The sequence below is a fragment of the Caenorhabditis elegans genome, chromosome III (assembly GCF_000002985.6).
Source record: "Caenorhabditis elegans chromosome III".
Taxonomy (NCBI): domain Eukaryota; kingdom Metazoa; phylum Nematoda; class Chromadorea; order Rhabditida; family Rhabditidae; genus Caenorhabditis; species Caenorhabditis elegans.
The window spans coordinates 3,405,546-3,425,572 of NC_003281.10; the positions used below are offsets into that span (position 1 = coordinate 3,405,546).

Below are 20,027 nucleotides of genomic sequence, written 5' to 3' on the forward strand. Positions count from 1 at the left end.
CCACTAAAAAATCGATTTTTTCAGGTTTAAATGTTCAAAAACCTGAAAAACCGGCTGGATAATGAAGCCGGAAAGCTTAAACAATCAGCTCAGCAGTATGGAGAACAACTCGCCGCTCAAGTTGGACAATATCGGCAGGCGATGGTAAAAATCCACTGAAAACTGAGAAAAAATCGATAAAATTGCAGAATGAGCAGCCTGCTGGCAGTGATGCATCCGCGTCGATTTCTAAAAGATTCACCGGAGAATCAGGAGAAACTAAAGCTGAAAATCCAGCAAATACCTCTATTGTGAGAGTTTTAACATGAAAAATTCTCGAAAAATTGAATTTATCGTCGAAAAACTATTATTTTCCAACCATTTTCGTGAAAATTTCCGGAAAAATGGATTTTTACTGTTGAAAAACAATTTCTTGTGAGATTTAGTTCGGAATCCAAAAAATGTACCAAAAACAGCAGAAATATGCGAAACAAAGAGATTTTTAAATAAAAATCTATTTCCAGCAGCTGTGAGACCGTTAAAATGTACGAATTTTAAGGTTTTATTAAAATTTTTCGCCATTTTTTCGAAGTTTTGCATCAATTTAATTGCAAAAAAAATATATTTTTTCCGCATCTAAATCACATTTTTGTATGTTTTCCATGTTTTTTACAAGAAAACTCAAAAAATACCAAAAAATATTTTTTTTTTCATTGGGAAAAACCATTAAAAATCAGAGATTTCGTTGAAAATGGTCACATTTTTACGAAAATGATCGAAAATGACTTTTTTTGTCGAAAAATTTAAAAAAGAGGAAATCCTGTTTCTCTTAAAAAAGAATTTTAAAAATTCAGAGAATATCGAAAATTAAAAAATGTAGAAAATTGATACGAAAATTAAATTTTTTTAAATAAAATTATGTTTATAATTTTTTTCTGAAAAAGAAAAAAATGTCAAAATTTGAGCTATTTTTTTCCAAAAAAATCGGAAAAATAAAAATTCGGTTTTCCCGAAAATCGATAAATTCGCAAAAAAAAAAATTTTTTATGAGAAAATTTTTTTTCTTCTGAAAAATTAGAAAAATGTCTGAAATTTAAGCTATTTTCAGGAAAATAATGAAAAAACGTTTTTCAATTAAACACACAATTTTTATCAATAAAACAGGAAAAACATGTTATTTTCATCTAAAAATAAGAAACAAATGGTCAAACATTTTGTAAAAATCTCTCTGAGACTCAATAAATTTCCAGGAATCCTCGTCAGCAATAATGTCTGAAATCCCTGAAGCTGATCTTCTAGGCCTCGGACTTTCATCAACTGAATCTCCATCAAATCGTCGACGTCGTTCACCATCTGAAGATTCAATACATTCAAATGAAAGTACACTTGCTGCATTACTTCAATCAATTCCAAATGCAATTTCATCTGCATTAGAAACTATTCCTTCTGACTCTGAAAGTGTTGCTAGTGATGCATTTTCTGTTAGATCTACTAATGATCCGGTTAGTAATGGAAAATATGAAATAAATCCATGTTTTATAGACTTTATTCGAAAATTAAATACAAAATTAACTAGAAATAACATAAATTTAAAAAAAAACCTTTTTTTTTTTTGAAAATTCTACTCGAAAAAAAAAAGATTGGTATTTAGAAAAGGATAATTTTTTTTTTACTGATTTAAAAAAAAATTCCATTTTAAAAAAATCAAAAAAAGTTACAAAAGTGTTGAAAACTAACCTGGGTGTCAAAAAAAAATTCTGAGACAGTTTTGAAAAAGAATCTACGAAAAAAATATTTTCTTACATATTTCCAAATAAAAAATTCCAAAAATGAAATTTTTATATTGAAAACGAACCGAAATTCAATTCACAAAAAAAGTAACGAAAATTTACGAAAAAATAACAAAAAAATACAAAAAACCCAAAATTTCCAAAATTTACAGCCCAGAATTTACAAAAAAAATACCCGAAAAATTTAGAGAAAATTAACTAAATTTACAAAAAAAACCAAAATTCAAGAAAAAACCAACAATTAAAAAAAAAATATTGTCAAAATTTACAAAAAGTAACCAAAAAATTAAAAAAACTAAAATTTACAACAAAAAAATAACCAAAATTCACGAAAAAATAACCTGAAAATTTCAAAAAAAGAAGACAAAAAGTTACGAAAAATTACGAAAAAAATGACCAAAAATTGCTGAAAATAAAAAAAAAACAAAAAATATCCAAAATTCAGTTTGGGAAATTAATTTTAAAAAAAGAAAACAGAAAAATTTTGTAAAAAAAAAAAATTCAAAAGTGACTAAATTTTGCCAAGCCACTCGGGTTTTCATTAGAATTTTAAAGCATACATTTTGAAAAAAAGTTTTCAATTTATACCCAGAAATTTTTTGAAAAAAAAAAACTTTGAAAGGTTTTTTCAAGTTTTTTCAAGTCCAAACTGCACATTTAAGCTAAAAATAGGCCCTTTTCTCACAAAATCTCAATTTTACAGGCCTACAACTCTCGTCTGAAACAACGTTTGGCCACGTATAAAGCTAAATATCGTGATGCAGTACACCGTCATAATAAGCTCGTTGATGACGTCAATACAACACGAAAATTGCTCGAAACGACACAAGATGAATGCCTTCAAAAAGTGGAAAAACTGAGGTTGGAGAAACGAATTCTCGCTGAAAAACTCTCCAACTCGGCAGGAAATGGCGACGGAAAAGAAGAGCTCGAAAAGAAATGTGAAGATTATAAGAGAATGTTGGAACAGTGTAAAATTAAGATAAAATCTCTTCAACAAGACAAAAAAGAGCAACAGCAGCTGATTACTGTAGATAATGATGATTCTGTGGATCCAAGAATTCGAGAAATGGAGCAAAGAATTCAAAAAACTGAAGAAGAATGGACGAATCGAATTAATGAAAGTGATCAGCAACATGCAATCAATTTGGCGACGACTAAAGCTGAAATGCACGCGGCTCTCGAGAATAAGGACTCAGAAGTGAGAGTTTCTCCCGGATTTTTGATTCCGTGGGGTCTCGGGAATTGGAAATTTGCCTCAAATTTCCTGTTTTTTTTCGCAGAAAATATGAATAGAAATTCAACAAAAAAAAAATAGAGGAAAACAAAATCGAATTAAATGGAAAATTTTAATTTTTTTTCTCTTACAAATTGAAAAAAATTTCCCGAAATTTTTCTGTTTTTTTCCGCAGAAAATATAGAAAAAAGAGGAAAACAAAAAGTTTAAATGGAAAATTAAAAAATTTTCTTTTAAAAAAATTGAGAAATAATTGAAAAAACACCAATTTCTCTCAGAAATTGAAACATTTTCCGGAAAATTAGTGTTTTACTAGGAAAATGTAGATATTCAAAAAATACAAAAAAAATCAATTTTTCCAGAAATTCGTACTTCCTAGAAAATATGATTTTGATCAAAAATTTCTAGATTTTTCTAGGTTTTTTTCAGAAAAAATTTAATATTTTCGGGAAAAAAATAGCCATAATAAAAATTGCCCGAGAGGAGTCCACAAAAACAGTTTTTTGGCAAAAAAATCTGAAATTTTAATTTTATGATGTTTCCCGTACCGAGACAGTAGTGAATTTTCATTTTAAAAAAACAAAAATAATTTTTTCTGAAATTTATTTAAAATTCTACTCAAAATTCTCGAAATGTGCCAAAATCCCCCGTTTTTTCGATATTAACACGTAAAAATTGAAAATATCATTCAAAATTAGTTTTTTCCGAACGAAAATTTAGAAAAAAAAGTTTTTAAAAAATCATCCGAGAGGAGTACAAAATTTAAATTGTTCGGAAATATTCTAAAATTATTTCTGAAAAAAACTGTTTTTCCGGCGTTTTCCGTACAGACACAGTAGTGAATTTACATTAAATATTATAATTTTTGAGAAAAAAATCTACTGAAAATACTCGAAATTTGTCAAAATCCCCCTATTTTTTGAAAATAATACTTATAAAATAACACAAAAAATGCAAAATTTCAGATAGAACAATGGCGTCGAAAATGTGCAACTTTGGAGCAACAAGACGCCGATGCAAATCAGAGATGGAGTGATAAAGTGGAAAAAGTGCAGGCAATGAATAAGGCTCTTGAATCAGAAAAGAATGAAATGATCGAAAAACTATCAGAAGCAAAAGCTCAAGGAGTTAAAGCAGTTTTAGAAGAAGAAGAGAGAAAACGAACAGAAATGGAAACAGATTTAAATGATGAAATTGAACGATTAAAAGAAGAAACTGAGAAGATGAGGCTGGAAATGTCAACGTATAAAGTACAATTAGAAGCCAAAGAGTCTAGAGAATTTGATGAAGAACGGGAAGATGTTGAAGCTGTATGTGGTGGAAAAATGGAGAAAAAAACTTAAAATTGACAGAAAATGCTCTATTTTGAGCATTTTTAGGCAATTTTTATACAAAAAATTTCTCGAAAAAACCCTAACATTGATTTTCAGTTTATAAATTTTAATTAAAAGTATGGTTTTTTTTTCCAAAACAATTGGAAAAAAACCGAATAATAATTTTTTAACGCTAAAAAAAAAATTCCAAAAAATCATCCTAGAGGAGTACAAATTCAGTTTCATACAAAAAAACTGTTTTCGAATTTTTAAAAACAAATGTTTAGTATTTTCTGCAAAAATTAAAGTATAAAATTTAAAAAAAAACAAGCAGTTGTAATCTTTAATATTGTCCGAGAGGAGTCCAAAACTGCAAATGTTTGAAACATTGTTCTATTTTGAGCAGCATTTTTAGCCAATTTTCCTACAAACAATTTCAGAAAAAAACCCTGTAATTTATTATCAGTTCTTAAACTTTAAAAAAATATTGAAGATTTTAATTTTTGCCTAAAAACTTTGAAAAAACCGAAAAAGAATATCTAACGCTAAAAAAATTTCAAAAAAATCATCCGAGAGGAGTACAAAATTCAGTTTTATACAACAAATGTTTTTTTTTCTATTTTAGACGAATTTCTCCTTTTATTTTCGAACTTTTCAAGTTTTTTAAAAAGTATTTTCTGTGTATAAAATCGAAAAAAAACATAAATTAGATATATTTTATATTGTCCGAGAGGAGTCCAAAACTGACCATTTTCGAAATTTTTTCTTGCCCACTATCATAAAAAGTTGCAAAATTGAGTATTTTTCAGCTAAAAATCGAGCTAAACTCGCGAATTTTTTGTTGTTAAAAAAAAGAGATTTAAAAAGTTCAATTTTTCGTACATTTAATATTTAAAATTTTCTAAAAGTTGAAGCTTCATCCCAAAAATTGAATAAATGAGCAGAATTTTTAAATTCTTGTGGAGTTTTTTCCCAGAAGCTCAAAAACCCATTTAAAAAACGCTTTTTTTTTCGAAATTTTGCCTAAAAGTATAGAAAATCTATTGCAAAAACCTATAAAATTGAGCAAAACCTCTATTAAAAACCATATATTTCAGCTAAAACTCGAGCTAAACGCTGTAAAATCCACTAGAGACGACTTGGAATCCAGAATCACCGAGAACTCATCGAGTTTTGAAAATTATCGATCAGAAGCCGAGAAGACGCTGGCTGCAGCCAAAGCACAGTTAGTTTTGAAATTTTTTTTTTCGGCATCCAAGGGAAATGGTGGCAGAGATAGCATGTTAGCACACCATTTTTTCTTTTTTTCAGTTATTTTCCCCCGAATATCTCCCAATTTTATGTTTTAAATCCAATTCCTCAGCTTTAAAAAAAAATATTTGAGATTTTGTAAATGTTGTTGTATTTTTTGTTGTAAAACCCTGTAAAATGTAAATTTTAAACTAGATTTTAGTAATTTTTAAGTTAAAAATTCCTCCAAATTAGATTTTCCTATAGAATTTTTGTTAAAAATGTGTAAAGTCGGCTGGTCCGAATGTCTTTTTTTTTAATCTTCAAATTTCTACGAAAAATATCTTCTTCCCCGCCAAAAAAAGGAAGCTGACAGATTCGAAAAGATGGTCAGCGAGTGTGACAAGTGGCGCGAGAAGTACGAGGAGCGAGCCGCCGCCTCTGAGCACATTGCAACCGTCGAATTCGAGACACAGGAGACGGACGCCCATCGAATACTCGAGTACGTGTATCCACCACCCGTTTTTTGATGGGCTCAAACACAAAAAAATATATATATATATACTATACGTGGTAGAAGAATTAAGAAGGAGTAAAATTGAATTTAGAGTTTTTTTTTCAGATTTTAATGGTGGAGAGAGATATTGCTTCAAAAATATTCGGAATAGTTTGAAGATGTCCCTGTTCAATTACAAATGAGAATTTAAAACTAAAAATTTCAAAAAATTTAAATTTACGGTCATTTCCCTACTTTTGGAAGAATCACTGTAGTTTTAGAAAAAAAATAAGTTAAAAAATAGATAAACGTTGCCGATTGCCGGAAATTTTGAAAACCGGCAATCGCCTAAATTGCCGATCAATTAATTATATTTCAAAAAATTTAATTTGGCATTGATTTTGACCTCCGTCAGTTTTTTTTCCCAAAAATACTCAATATTTCGAGATTTGAGTCACTTTGATGTTGAAAAGCGAACATTTTGTCATAAAATACATGCATACTTGTGAAAAAAGTACAGAACTACAAATTTTCGGCAATTTTGGCAATTGCCAAAAATCATTTCACGCGCGCCCCTGAATTCAGCATCTCAGACTATTCTTAATAATCTGAAGCAGTATTTCTCCAGACTACTCGGTCTTAAAGGGGGAGTAGAGTTTGTGGGGAAATATATATTTCTGACTCTAATTTTGCCCCTGATGCCGAATATCGATGTGAAAAAATTCAAAAAAATTTCCCTGATTTTATATTAATTTTTAAAATCCGAAAATTCATTGGATGCCTATATGTGAGTTTTCAAACGTTGAATTTTCCCGCCAGAGACGCCCACGAAACCGTGCCGCAGGTGTGGGTTTACGAGGTGAATATTTTCCTTCTATTTTTATTTGATTTTATACCGATTTTCGTCGATTTTTCTCATTTTTTCGCTGTTTTATATTGAAATTTCTGTTATTTCTCTTAAATTATGCCTTTCTATTGATAAAATACACAAAATTCCATGAAAAATTCCATTTTCAGCACAAATTCGACGGGAAACAAGGTGGAGGCAACCGTGGACAATAAATCTATTACTTATTCGTGTGTAATGCTTTTGTTTTTTAGACAAAACAAGTAAATTTATTATAAGACTGTTTATATTCAGTAAACTTTACAAAAAAAAACATTTTTGGGAAAAAAAAACTACAAAAATCGAAGATTGTCCTCGGGAGCGCGACGAATCAACGTGTTCCGGATAACTGAAATGTTAAATGTTTGTATTAATGTGGAGAACTTTCGTTATTGAGATTTGTAAAGAGACTATTGATAAGCACTAGGATTAAAATAGGAAGTTTAATTTAATTTATTACGATAGTAAGATATTTGCCGAATAAATCGACATACTGATGATTTTTAGGATGTTTTAGGCTTAATTATTTAGCGATTCTTACTTTTCAATTGTTTTTTAAATAATATTTTCTATAAGAAGTACTCACTTTCCAAAAAATCGTCGTGTCTCCGCGATTTTCCTCGTTTTCCGTCGAATTTGTGCTGAAAATGGAATTTTTCATGGAATTTTGTGCATTTTATCAATAGAAAGGCATAATTTAAGAGAAATAACAAAAATTTCAATATAAAACAGCGAAAAAATGAAATCGGTGTAAAATCAAATAAAAATAGAAGGAAAATATTCATCTCGTAAACCCACACTTGCGGCAGGGTTTCGTGGGCGGGGCGTCTCTGGCGGGAAAATTCAGCGTTTGAAAACTCACATATAGGCGTCCAATGAATTTTCGGATTTTAAAAATTAATATAAAATCAGGGAAATTTTTTTGAATTTTTTCACATCGATATTCGGCATCAGGGGCAAAATTAGAGTCAGAAACATATATTTCCCCACAAACTCTATTCCCCCTTTAAAATTTTTGAAAATATTTGATTAATTGCTAGTATTTGAATAAATAATTTATAGGTGTTTATGGGAAGTAGTTTCGGAAAATTAAAAAAGTGAAGAAAAATTACGTCACAACTGTATTAAAATACATTAAAAATGTATTTTAATACAGTTATGACGTCATAAATGTATTTAAATACATTTTGCAAAATTACTTGAATAACCCCAAAATAGTTAGAATTATACAGTTTTTTTGTAGGAAGTTAACTTTTTCACATTTCCACAATCACTATTTCCTTCAATTATTGTCCTTACATGTGTGTGGCATTTTGCTTCTTTTTTTTTCTGTTTGTGTGTGTGTTGTGTTGCACAATTATTCACTCATAAGTATGCTGCACAGTCTCCTCACGTGGAAATGACCCAACAAGGGGGCTTGCGCATTTCTCGTGAGCGTGGGAAAATTTTACCACTGAAAAGTGATTTCCTTCATTTTTTGCTACTTTGAAGTCGGTTTCATGGTTTTTAATTAGCTAACAATTGTGTATATGACTGAAAGGAAGGTGGAGAAAAAAGAAATTTCGAATTTAGTGCAAAAATAAAGGCCCTGCCTAGAAAAGTAAAATCAACCAAAAATTGAGTTTTTCTCAAAATTTTCATGTTCATCATCAGTTTTCGGTATAAAATTGTTTTCCATTCGAAATATAGTCTTTGATTGAACTTGATAAAATTAAATTTTGAAGAAAAGACACAAAATTAACAATTTTCGGATATTTCTCAAATTCCCACGCGATGCACGAGAATTGCGCCAACAAACCGACTTCCAGCCGAGGAGACTGTGTGCTGTAAAGTAGTCGTTTAGTACCGGTAACTATTGCATGTTGTAGAATGGCCTGTGATAGAAATAAAATAAAAGAAAATTGAATTGTTCGTTAAAAATATCTCCAAACGTTCACCATATGTAGTGCCCAAGTCTTTGGAAAAAAAATCCTATAATATTTATTCATTTATCTTCAGATATCTGAAAAACGGAAATTTAGCTATTTTAATACATAACATGGTAGATGTTTCGAGTTAGATGTGCTAGTAATATAATAATATTTCCCAAACACTTTGCCGAATTAAATTCGATTCTCATACTAAATCTAATTAGTCTGTCTTCCCTCTTTCTATTTCAAAGTCTGAACAAAGCTCCCTTGATTTGGTGTAATCCAATCTGTTTGTATGGGTATATCCATTTCGAAGAGTATTTCGGGGCGTCCACAAATAATAATGAACGAGAATAATGTTAGAAATGATTCCAAGATTTCGTTTCAATTTCCTCCTTGTTTTGAATATTTAGCGGCAATTGCCCGTTTGCTGATTTGCCTGAAGTTTTAAATTCTGGCAATTTGCCGGAAATTTTCAATCCCTACAAATTGCCGGTTTGCCGGTTTGCCGAATACAAAATTGCCGCATATTTTTAGATTGACTTTTTATTAGACGAAAACACTTAAAATTTATGTACCTTTTCGAAATTTTTTCCTTGTTTTTTAAAGATATTTTCATAGAATTTACTAACTTTTGAAAATAGATGTAGGAACAATTTTGCCAATTGAAAATAAAATTCTGAAATTTCCAAAAAAATTGTGCAAAACCACGATTTTCTGAAAATTTTCAGTTCCTGCAATTTGCCGGTTTGCTGATTTGCCGGAAATTTTCAGTTCCGGCTTATTTTTCAAAATTGATATAGGAACATTCATAGAATGCGTACAATTTTGCTGATTAAAATTGAAATTCTGAAATTTATTTTTAAAAATGTGCAAAACCATGTGCAATTTACCGATTTGCCGATTTGCCGGAAAAATCGTTTGCCGCCCACCCCTCTACTCAAATTTTAATTAACTTGGAGCAAGCTGCAGCTCTAAAACTGGAGTTTTTACAAATTTCTTGGATTCCAGTAGTATATTTTTCAGTCCAAATTAACCCTTCTTAGTTTTCAACAGCAACAAGAAACCCCAAGTAGTGCTAATTTCGACGCCAAAAAAACCAAAAAAAGAGCGGAAAAACTTGAATTAGCAGTTGTTGAGCTCCTCTTTTTCTTCTAAAAAAGGAATGTCTCCCAACGAAGAAAATTGTTTCTTTATTTCTCTGTAATCTCTCTCTCTCTCTCTCTCTCTCTTCTTCTTCTTCTTTCAATTTCAGTGATGAGCACACATAGAAAGAGCTTCAAAAAGAGCAGCAGCAGAAGGCGGAGTAGAAGCACGTCCCTCTTTTGTGTCCCCTCCTTTCTCAATGCATTTATATCTAATGGCACCATCTATGCCCCCTCACGTAACATCCATAAGCATCTATGTCTCTTTTTTTGCCTGAGATTTCTATAGGAATCGTGAGAAAAATTGGAAAATTCGGGGTTTTTTGGCGAATTTTTTGGACTTTTTAGGTAGTATAAGCGTTCTGGAGCCCGGAAATTTCAAAAAAAAAAATTTTTTTCCAAAGCCTCAGAAATCCAGAAAAAAAACAACAAATATTTTCTGGACATTTCTCGAATTTTTTTGTTGAAAAAAAAAAAATCGAAAACTAGGCTTAAACGCCAAAAAAAAAACTATTTTCTACTAGAATAATGGATTTTTTTCACAAAAATAGAGGAAAAAACTCAGAAATTGAAAAATTCCATTTTGGAAATTTAAAATTTGAAAAATTGAAATTTTTTTTCTTTGAAATTCTGAAAAAAATTTTCCAATTTTTACCATTTTTCAGCTCTTCACAATTTTTGTTTTTTTTGCCAAAAATTTATTTTTTTCGAGCTCATCCGATTTGATGTGATTACACCATGAGACAGCTGTTCAATTTTTTTCATTTTTTTTTCTTAAAAAAAAAAAAAAAAAAATCAAATAGATTATCAACTAATCACACCAAAAACCAGAGAATTTCACTTTTTCACCTGAAATTTGATCTATTTTTCACTGAACAGCCCTTTGAACTGGGTAAATTTAAGAAAAATCGTCAAAATCACTTTGAAAACTGCTCAAAAAGTCGAAAAAAAAATTCGAAAAGTTGCAGAGTTGCCATTATTTTGGGCCAAATTGTGTCTAATTTCATAGATTAAAAAAACATTTATTTGGCCAAAATTGAATTTTTGGAAATTATTACGCACTAAAATACATTTAAAATAGCAATAAAAATATTAATTTTTGGCTGAAAATTTAAAAAATTAACGTTTTTTTTCTCTAAAAGCATCTCCCAACGTTTGCATACCTCACTAACACTTGTCGTCTCACAAAAACTCAAAATTTTTTGAAAAAGTAAAAAAATTGTAAATTTTCCCAAAATATTCTTTAAATTTACCCATTAGTTTTTGCAGATTCGAGGCCGAAAAGAAGGCTTTGGCTGAAAAATGTGAAGAGCTGACACTGAAATTCGAGCAAGCCGACAAGGAGAAAAATGAGATGGTGGTGAGTAGTTTCAGATTGGATTTTCAAAAAAAAAAATTCCAAAAAATTAAAAAACTGATATTTTTGGAAATTAAAAAAAAATTTTAAACTGAACATCGAAAAAATATTTTGTTTTATTTGTTTAGTTGAAAAATCTGAAAAAAAAAATCATAGAAAAATAATTTTTGCTAAAAATTCGAAAAAAATTATACTGAAAATCAAAAATTTTCGGCTTTTTTTTTCGAATTTCTTTTTTGCAAATTCAAAAAAAATCGAGAAAAAAGATAAAAAGTATTTTTGAAAATTGAAAAATATGTTAAAAATATCGAAAAACGAACATTTTTGGTTTTACAAGATTCAAAAATCCAAAAAAAAAATTTTTTTTATCGAAAAATGAATGTAAAAATCCAAATTTTAAAAAAATTTAAGAAAAATAATTTTATCTCACCCTTTTTTCAGCAACAACTATCTCGTCTTCAACAAGAAATGCTGGAAAAATGTGACGCACTTCAGGCGGAGGTGAATGAGGCGAAGGCATTAAGAGAAGAGATTCAGGCAAAGTATGATGACGTCACACAGAAGGCTGAACGGATTCAGGGAGAATTGGAGGAGAGTAAGAAGGTTCTGGAGAGCGAGAAGCAGGCTTTTGAGGTAAAAATGACGTGAAAAATCGGAGATTTGGCGAAAAATTGATTCCGACCAATCAGCGATTCGCGATGGGCGTGGCCAACGTCGCTGATTGGTTGAAAAGACAGCAGGCTGAAAAAGGCAGAAGGCCGGAAAATCCCGAAAAAAAAGGAAAAAATTCCAATAAAAACATGTCAAAACGTCAAATTTTCACCAAGAAATACCGCCGGCCAATCAGCGACGTTGGCCACGCCCATTGCCCATCGCTCATTGGTCGGTGCTAGATGATCGAGAATGCAGATTTTGATGAAAAATCGGGAAAAAAACTTAAAAAATTCAAAAATATACTGACTTACAGAACGAAAAAGAGCAAGAACGGGAGGAGCAACTCGCAAAAGCTATGGAGAAACTGAATTCGGAGCAAAATATCCTTGACGAAGTTACCAAGAAGCTTGAGCAATCTGAAGAAGAAGTTTTGGCGGCTCGCGGAGCAATTCAAGAGCTCACAGAGAAACTGGAAGAGTCGGAGAAGGAAACAAGCACAGCGAAAACGGAACTGGAAGCTGTCAGTAAGAAGCTCGACAGCTCAGAGACGTCTCTGAAAGAGTTCTCGGATATGATAGAAGCTATGAAGATTCAGCTGATTAATTGTGAAAAACAGAAGGATGAAGCTGTGGAGCTCCTCAAGCAGAAGCTCGAGGAAGTTGAGAAGAATATGAGTGATGTGGAGGTTCAGAAGCAGCTTCTACTGGAATCTACAACTTCAGAGATGAAGCAACATGCAGAAGCAGCTGAAATTGTGAAAAAACAGTTGGAAGAAGCTCAGAGCTCTATTGAAAACTTGAAGAAGGATGCAGAGAACGAGCGAAATCTGAAAACCGCTTTAGAATCCGACGAGAGTTCTGCAATCTCTGAAATCACTAAACAAATGGAAGCGGCGAAGAAGGAGCTTGAAGCTAGTGAAAAGGAGAAGTCAGAGCTCCGTGAGCAGATGGATCGACTCCAGAAAGTGCACAACGCTGGGCAGGAGGATATTCAGAAGCTGCAGAAGACGTGGGAGTTAGAGATGGCAAAGATCGCGAAAAGTACAGAAGATGAGAAGTTGGCTCGTGAGCAGTTAGCTGGAGAGCTGGAAAATGCCAAGGAAGATCTGAAAGTTGTGGAAGAGGAGAAACACACTGGAATTCAAAGGGCTCAGGGAGCTCTCGATGATGCGGAGAAAGAAGTTAAAGTGCTCAAAGAGCAGCTGGAAAGAGCTCAATCTGCACTAGAATCATCCCAAGAGCTGGCATCTTCCCAGAAGGCAGATAAAATCCAGGAGCTAGAAAAAGAGCTTCAAAATGCTCAGAAAAGGTCATCGGAAGAGCTTGAAACTGCGAACGAGATGGTTAGATCTTTGACTGCAACGCTGGAAAATTCGAATTCAGAGACGGAAATTCTCAAGCAGAAGCTGGAAACTTTGGACAAAGAGTTACAGGCTCGGCAGCAAACTGAAAAAGCTTTGACTGAAGAGGTATATCCTGAAAAAATCGAGGAAAATAATGAAATATGACCGAAAAATTCGACTTTCACACAAAAATCGCCTTCTACCAATCAGCGACGCTGGCCACGCCCCCTAGGGCATCGCTGATTGGTCGGTCCACCGAAAACTGATTTTTCGCTGTTTTTGACAAATTTTTAGACAGATTTTGATGAAAAATTAGAAAAAATAGCTGAAATTTGAGAAAAAAAACTAGAAAAATGTGTAAAAATCGACGAAATTTGAATTTGAATTTCGATTTAAAAGAAACCTTTTTTTTTTTGAAAATCACAAAAAAATTAGAAGAAAATCAGGAAAAATTAGAAAAAAACTTAGAAGAAAATAAAATTTATAAATTTCAGATAAATGTGCTCACCACGTCGCTAGCTGAAAAAGAGCAACAAACTGCCCAAATACAGAATCTGCAGACACAAATCTACCAAATGGAAGTGGAAAAAGAGGAAAAAGTGGAATTAGTGAAGGTTCAGCTCCAGCAAGCCGCTCAGAGCTCGAGCTCAGCGGAAGAAGCTCTCCGAGCTGAAATAGAGCAGCTGGAGGCCAAACTGAAGGCCGTTGAGCAGGCGAAGGTGAATATTGAAAAATCGCATCTTTTTCAGCAATTTTATACGAAAAAATGCCGAAAAATTGAATTTTTTGGATTTTTTCAGTGTAAAAAGGATCAAAAAGCTCTAAAAATTCCACATATTTTCAGGCAGAAGCTCTCAACTCATTGCTGGCTGAAAAAGAGCATCTTCAAGCTCAGCTCCACCAGCTGGGAGTGGAAAAAGAGGAAAAGCTCGAAATGGTCAAAGTTCAGCTCCAACAAGCCGCTCAGAGCTCCAGCTCCGTGGAACAAGCTCTCCGAGCAGAAATTGAGAAGTTGGAGGCGAAATTGCAGGAGATTGAGGAGGAAAAGGTGATTTTTTTTTATTTAAAAAGCGGTAAAAATTGTTAAAATTTTTCATGAAAATTGTAGTTTTTTTAGTGAAAAATTACAAAAAAACAGGTTTTTTAAATTAAAATTTCTGCTGAAATTTTCTGAAAATCAGGAAAAAAAGCGATTTTTTACAAAATATTGTCTAAAAATCCTTATTTTTGTCAATTTTCCGCGAAGTTTATTCAAAAATTGTGGTTTTTGACATTTTTCATATTTAAAAACGGTTTTAAACCAAAATATTCATTTTTTGAACTTTTTTTTTTCAGAAGAATGCTCTCAACGCATCGCTGGCTGAAAAAGAACAGCAAACTGCACAAATCCAAGAGCTCCAAGCTCAGCTCCACCAGCTTGAAGTGGAAAAAGAGGAAAAGCTCGAAATGGTCAAGGTTCAGCTCCAACAAGCCGCTCAGAGCTCCAGCTCCGTGGAACAAGCTCTCAGAGCAGAAATTGAGAAGTTGGAGGCGAAATTGCAGGAGATTGAGAAGGCTAAGGTGAGTATTTCGGGGGTTTGAGACGGAAAATTGGAGAAAAATTGGATGAAAACTGGAAAATCTGTGAAAATGCTGTATTTTATTGGCGAAAACTCGATGAAAACCGAAAAATACGCATTTTAATACTGAAAAAAATCTAGAGAAAATTATAAAAAAAATTAGGAAAAAAAAATCTGAATTTTTCTATCAGAAAAGAAATCATTTTTAATAATTAGAAAAAAATAATAAATATAAAAAAATTCAAAAAAAATCCGAAAAACCATCCGAAAAAATTCGAAAAAAAAATCAGAAAAAAAGGAATTTTTTTAATCTGAAAAACCATACGAAAAAATAGGAAAAAATCAAAAAAAAACATTCGAAAAAACCTGAAAAACCACCAGAAAAAATTCAAGAAAAAAAATGGAAAAAAAATCTGAATTCATTTCAATTAGAAACAATGTAAATCGAATTTTTTTTTTGGATAAAATTGTAATACGCTGAATTTCCAACTATTTTCCCCGATTTTTCTCCAATTTTTGGCTTGAAAAATGCAATTTTAGCTAATATATTAACGATCAGTGTTCCTTTAAAAAAATTAATTAATTAATTATTTAAAAAAAAAATGAATTCTAACGACTGCATGTACTCTATCTCTCATTCCTCTTTCACTCATTCTCTTCACTGCCTTTTAATATTTTTAGATGCAAAATTCGTCGAAAAGGGAGCAAAAAGTGCGCGAATTGAGCAATCTGAATGAGAAGATGCGTGTCGAATTTATTGCAAAGGTCTGAATTATTGATTTTTCTTCTTTTTTTATTGTGGAAAACGCTTGAAACCCCGCTAAAATTGACGAAAAAGCTGAAAAATTGAGCTTTTTTGCTGAAAATTGACGATTTTCGGCCAATTAAACTCAAAATTTGTAGTCAAAATATGCTAAAATTTGCTCCAAAAATCCTGAAAATTTTGTAAAAATTGAGCTTATTTTGAAATTTTTCCTGCAAATTTTTGCTCAAAATAATCAGATTTTTGACACTTTTTGAACGAAAAGTCTGCAATTCTTGATATTTTCCTCCCAGTTTTTGGCAAAACACCGAAAAATCTAGAAAATGAATGGAATGACCGTATGAAACCTCTTCCACGGCCATGTGTGTCGATTTACGCGGCTCTTGTGTACTCCCCGAGGAGAAGTTTAGTTTTTGGCAAAACTGCTAGTACAAAAGTGAACGAAAATGCTCCAAAATCTAGCATTTTAGAGCCAAAAATACTGTAAAATCCTCTTTTCCTCCGGGAGTACACGAGAGCCGCATAAATCGACACGAGGCCGTTTCTTTTTTTCTGCTTCTACAATAACCTGTGAGCACACAAACCAACAATTTATTTATGTTTTTCTAACAATTTTTTTTTGAATTTTTTTTTTTTGCAGCTTCTGAGCTCTTTTTCCTTGATTTATTCAATTTTTCAATATTTTTCAGGAAAAAATCATCTCGGATCTCCGCTCTGAGCTCTCCACCATTAGCACAGAGCTTGTCGTCCAAAAAGCCACTGTTGAGAAGACGAAAATGGATTTTGGAGAACTGGAAACACGGGAGAAACGAGCTACGGCAGATAGAGAAAATGAGAAGATGGAGGAAATTCGATTGAGGTAATTTTAGAGGAAACAACGGAAAAAAAATCTGATATTCAGGCATTTTTTTAGCGTAAATTCAAGTTTTCCCGAAGGTTTTTTTTTTTGAAATTTTTCGTCAAAAATCTCAAAAATGGTGATTTTCAATATTTTTTATTTGAAAAAATGCTCAAAAAGTTCACATTTTGGCTTAAAAGTATAAAAATTTGAGAAAAAAACTGATTCAGAAATCTAAGAAATCCCAGAAAATGGGAAATAAAAAAATTCTGCCTAAAAACGCAAATTTTTCAGCTAATAATCTCGAAAAAGTCAAAATTTGTGATTTTCTAAAATTTTTATTCAAAAAATTTAAAATTTTGACCCAAAATCATTTGAAAAATCGAGAAAACTGACTGAAAATTTTTTGAAAAAATGAAAAATCTCAAAAATTACAGTTTTTGCTCCAAATTCACTGAAAATGTCAAAAAAAAGGATTTAAAGGCAAATTTGGTTAAAATTTGCACTAAAAATGTCAAAAAAGTAGAAAAGTTGGCTAAAATCAGGGAAAATTGGAGAAAAGCTAAAAAAAAATTCCAAAAAAACAATTTTTCCCAATTTTCTGATTTTCTCGAAAAATTCGAAGTTTTAATTGAAAAAACTCAAAAAGTCACTGGAAGACGGCAAAAAAACGAATTTAAGAAATTTTTAAAAATTTTGAGAAAAAAAAACGCAAAAATATTCAATTTTTCACAATTTTAGCTAAATTTGACTGAAAATCTTTTAAAATTCAGATTTTAAATCAAATTTTAATTTAAATTTTTCAGAGAGACATTTGCCAAGGAGCTGGAGACAATGGGCTCGGCCTTAGAGGTCAAAGAAACGGCCTACAACGAGTTGAAGGCTTCAGCCGAGAAGAAAATCGCCAAGCTAACCTCTCAATTTGAAGAAAAACTGAAAAAGGCTCAAAATTCTCAGGATGAAGCTTCAGAGTCTCGATTTAAAACACTTGAAGCCTCGGCGGAGCAAGCGAAGCTAGAATCGGAGCAGAAGCTTAGAGCACTGGAAGAATTGCTGAAAAGCTCGGAGTCTGAAATTGAAGAGCTCAAGATTAAGGAAATTTCAGCAGAGAAGGACAGAAGCCACTGGGAAGTTGAAAAAGAAATGTTAGAAGGAGAAGCAAAAGAGCTCACGGACAGAATTGAAGGACTTGAAGCTGAAGTGAAGAAGCTAACGGCAGCGAATGAGACGAAAGCAGTGAAAGCAGATACAGATGCAAGGAAGGTTGTACGAGAACTTCAGAAAGAAGTCAAGCAGTTGTACAATGAGTTGAATGATAAAAATCAGCAATTTGATATGGTTCAAGAGGAGTTAACACGACTGAAAACTTCAAAAGAAACTGCTGAAAATGGGCAATTACAAGTACAGAAACAGATGGATGAAGAGGATAGAAGAAGCGAGTTTTCGGTAATAAATTGGGAGAAAATGGAGGAAATTTGGATGAAAATCGTCAAAAATGAACTAAAAACCGCTAGAAATTCGAATTTTTGGCTAAAAAAACTGGAAAAAAATGGCTGAAAATTGTTTTGAAAATTGGTAAAACAACTGAAAAAGAGCAATTTTCAGCTCAAAATTTTGAATTTTCCGTTAAAAATCGTGTGTAAAACCTCAAAAAATGTATTTTTCTAATGCTTCCAATTAAAAATAGCTAGAATTTTGGAAAATAGAGTCATCGAGTTTTGGCAGAAAAGCTGTCGATTTTCAGAAATTTCTGCCTGTTTAATGGAAATTTTCTCGTTTTTTTTAAACGAATATTCGAGCGTAAATTCAAGTTTCTCGGACATAAATTTCAGCAAAAATCGAGTTTATGCTTCGAATTTAACATTAAAAAATTTTTTTTTAAATATTTTTGTCATTTTTCCAACACTGACTGAAAATCTCAAAAAAAATCGAGAAATTTTCAATTTTCGAGCACTAAATCCCTAAAAAAGCCCCATTTTTTGCAGTTCAAAGAAGAAATTGCCTCGTTAAAACAAAAGCTTGACGCCTCACTAACCGAAGCAGATGATCTACGAATGCAAGTCTCACGGAACGAGAAGACGCCACGATCCAATGGAAATGCTTCAACTGGCAGAACGAAATCTATGGAATTACACGGAATTGCTGATCCGGCAGAAGCTGAATATCTACGAAATGTACTATATCGATACATGACTAATCGAGAATCTCTTGGAAAAGAATCTGTGGTAAGGGGAAATTGAATTTTTGAATTTTTGGGTGAAAAATCATGATTTTCATGCAATTTTACACTGAAATTTTTCCGAAAAATTGCCAATAATTGGGCGGAGCTTAATCTAGAAAAAAAGTAAAAAAAACCAATAAATGGGCGGAGCTACTTCTAAAATTTTTGAAAAATTGCCAATAAATGGGCGGAGAATTTAAAATTAATTTAATTTAAAAAGAAAATTTAAAATTTTCAAAAAATAAAATTAAGTCAATTTTTTTGAAATGTTTAGTTTAAGCTCCGCCCATTTCTTGGCTCATCTCGTAAAATTTGAACTAATTTTTCTAAATTTTTGCAGACATTGGCCCGTGTAATTGGAACTGTGGCCCGATTCGACGAGTCTCAAATGAAAAATGTGATAAGCAGTGAAGAATCAAGGCAGGCAAGCTGGGCGGCAGCTGTTGGTGGAACTGTTAGCCATGCGTTGAATCGATAATTCGAAACTCTAATTTTTGCTCAATTTTCTCTCATTTTTCATGTTTTTTTGTGTGTGAAACTGACTAATTTTCTCTCAGAATGTGATAGCCAAGAAATGGGCGGAGCTTACGATTTTTGTCGAAAATTTTTGGATTTTTTTTTCAATATTTTCTATGGAAAAAACCGAAAATTGAATTTTTTGAACCGATTTTTTGAAAAATTATTTTTAAAAAATTTTCTGCGATAATCGCAATATTAGTTTTTTCTTCAAAAAAAATTCAAAAAAACTAATTTTTAAATTTTCCACAAAAAAAAAAAATTTCTAAAAATTGGAATTTTTCGAATTGTCTATCAAAAAAAACGCTCGTAAATCGACACTGAGAGAAAATTAGCCAATTACAGGCAAAATTACGTCTTCTTTTAGATTAACCCCCGTAATTAGAGTTTTTTTTTCAATATTTTTCAAATTAACAAAATTCTTTTTTTTGGATATACCCCCTACCGGTTATTAGATTTTTGAAAACAATATCCCCCGATTTTTTTCTAATTTTTTTAAAAATAATTTTTTTTTTCGTAGAAATTCTGTTTCCTCTATATTGTTCTGCTTTATCCTCCCAACGACTGTGATTAATCGCCGAAAAATTTTTAGATTTTTATTTCAATTTTTTTTCGAACAATTTATTGTGTATATATACGAGAAATATATATGTAATAAAATTTTTTAATTTATTTCGAAAAAAAAAATTATTTTTATTTTTTCAAACTTGCGTTAGATTTTTACCAATTTTGATATTTTATCGGGTTAAAAAATTTTTTTTCAGATTTTTTGAAAAATAGTTGATATTTTT

General features: G+C 31.5%; 1 protein-coding gene and 1 non-coding gene across 5 annotated transcripts; both read left to right on the forward strand.

The window, feature by feature from the left end:
• Positions 1-22: 22 nt before the first annotated feature.
• Positions 23-19,923, forward strand: golg-4 (GRIP domain-containing protein; the record flags this gene model as incomplete). Of its 4 annotated transcripts, NM_001368617.3 has the most annotated exons (18): positions 25-144; positions 189-290; positions 1,230-1,481; positions 2,473-2,970; positions 3,972-4,316; positions 5,417-5,544; positions 5,926-6,051; positions 11,256-11,346; positions 11,785-11,976; positions 12,311-13,465; positions 13,834-14,058; positions 14,184-14,387; positions 14,675-14,899; positions 15,580-15,663; positions 16,351-16,520; positions 17,306-17,945; positions 18,485-18,724; positions 19,061-19,923. In NM_001368617.3, the coding sequence occupies 18 exons, from the start codon at positions 31-33 to the stop codon at positions 19,196-19,198; spliced, it is 4,929 nt and encodes a 1,642-aa protein (NP_001355507.1). In that variant the 3' UTR covers positions 19,199-19,923. The 4 variants fall into 4 exon arrangements, with proteins under 4 accessions (NP_001355510.1, NP_001355507.1, NP_001355509.1 ...); NM_001368619.3 differs by lacking the exon at positions 5,926-6,051 and having other exon boundaries at positions 19,061-19,888; NM_001368618.3 differs by lacking the exon at positions 15,580-15,663 and having other exon boundaries at positions 31-144; positions 19,061-19,908.
• On the forward strand, positions 10,960-11,056 carry F59A2.7. Its single transcript, NR_101802.1, has one exon. It is a non-coding gene; the product is annotated as a small nucleolar RNA F59A2.7 (small nucleolar RNA).
• Positions 19,924-20,027: the final 104 nt, after the last annotated feature.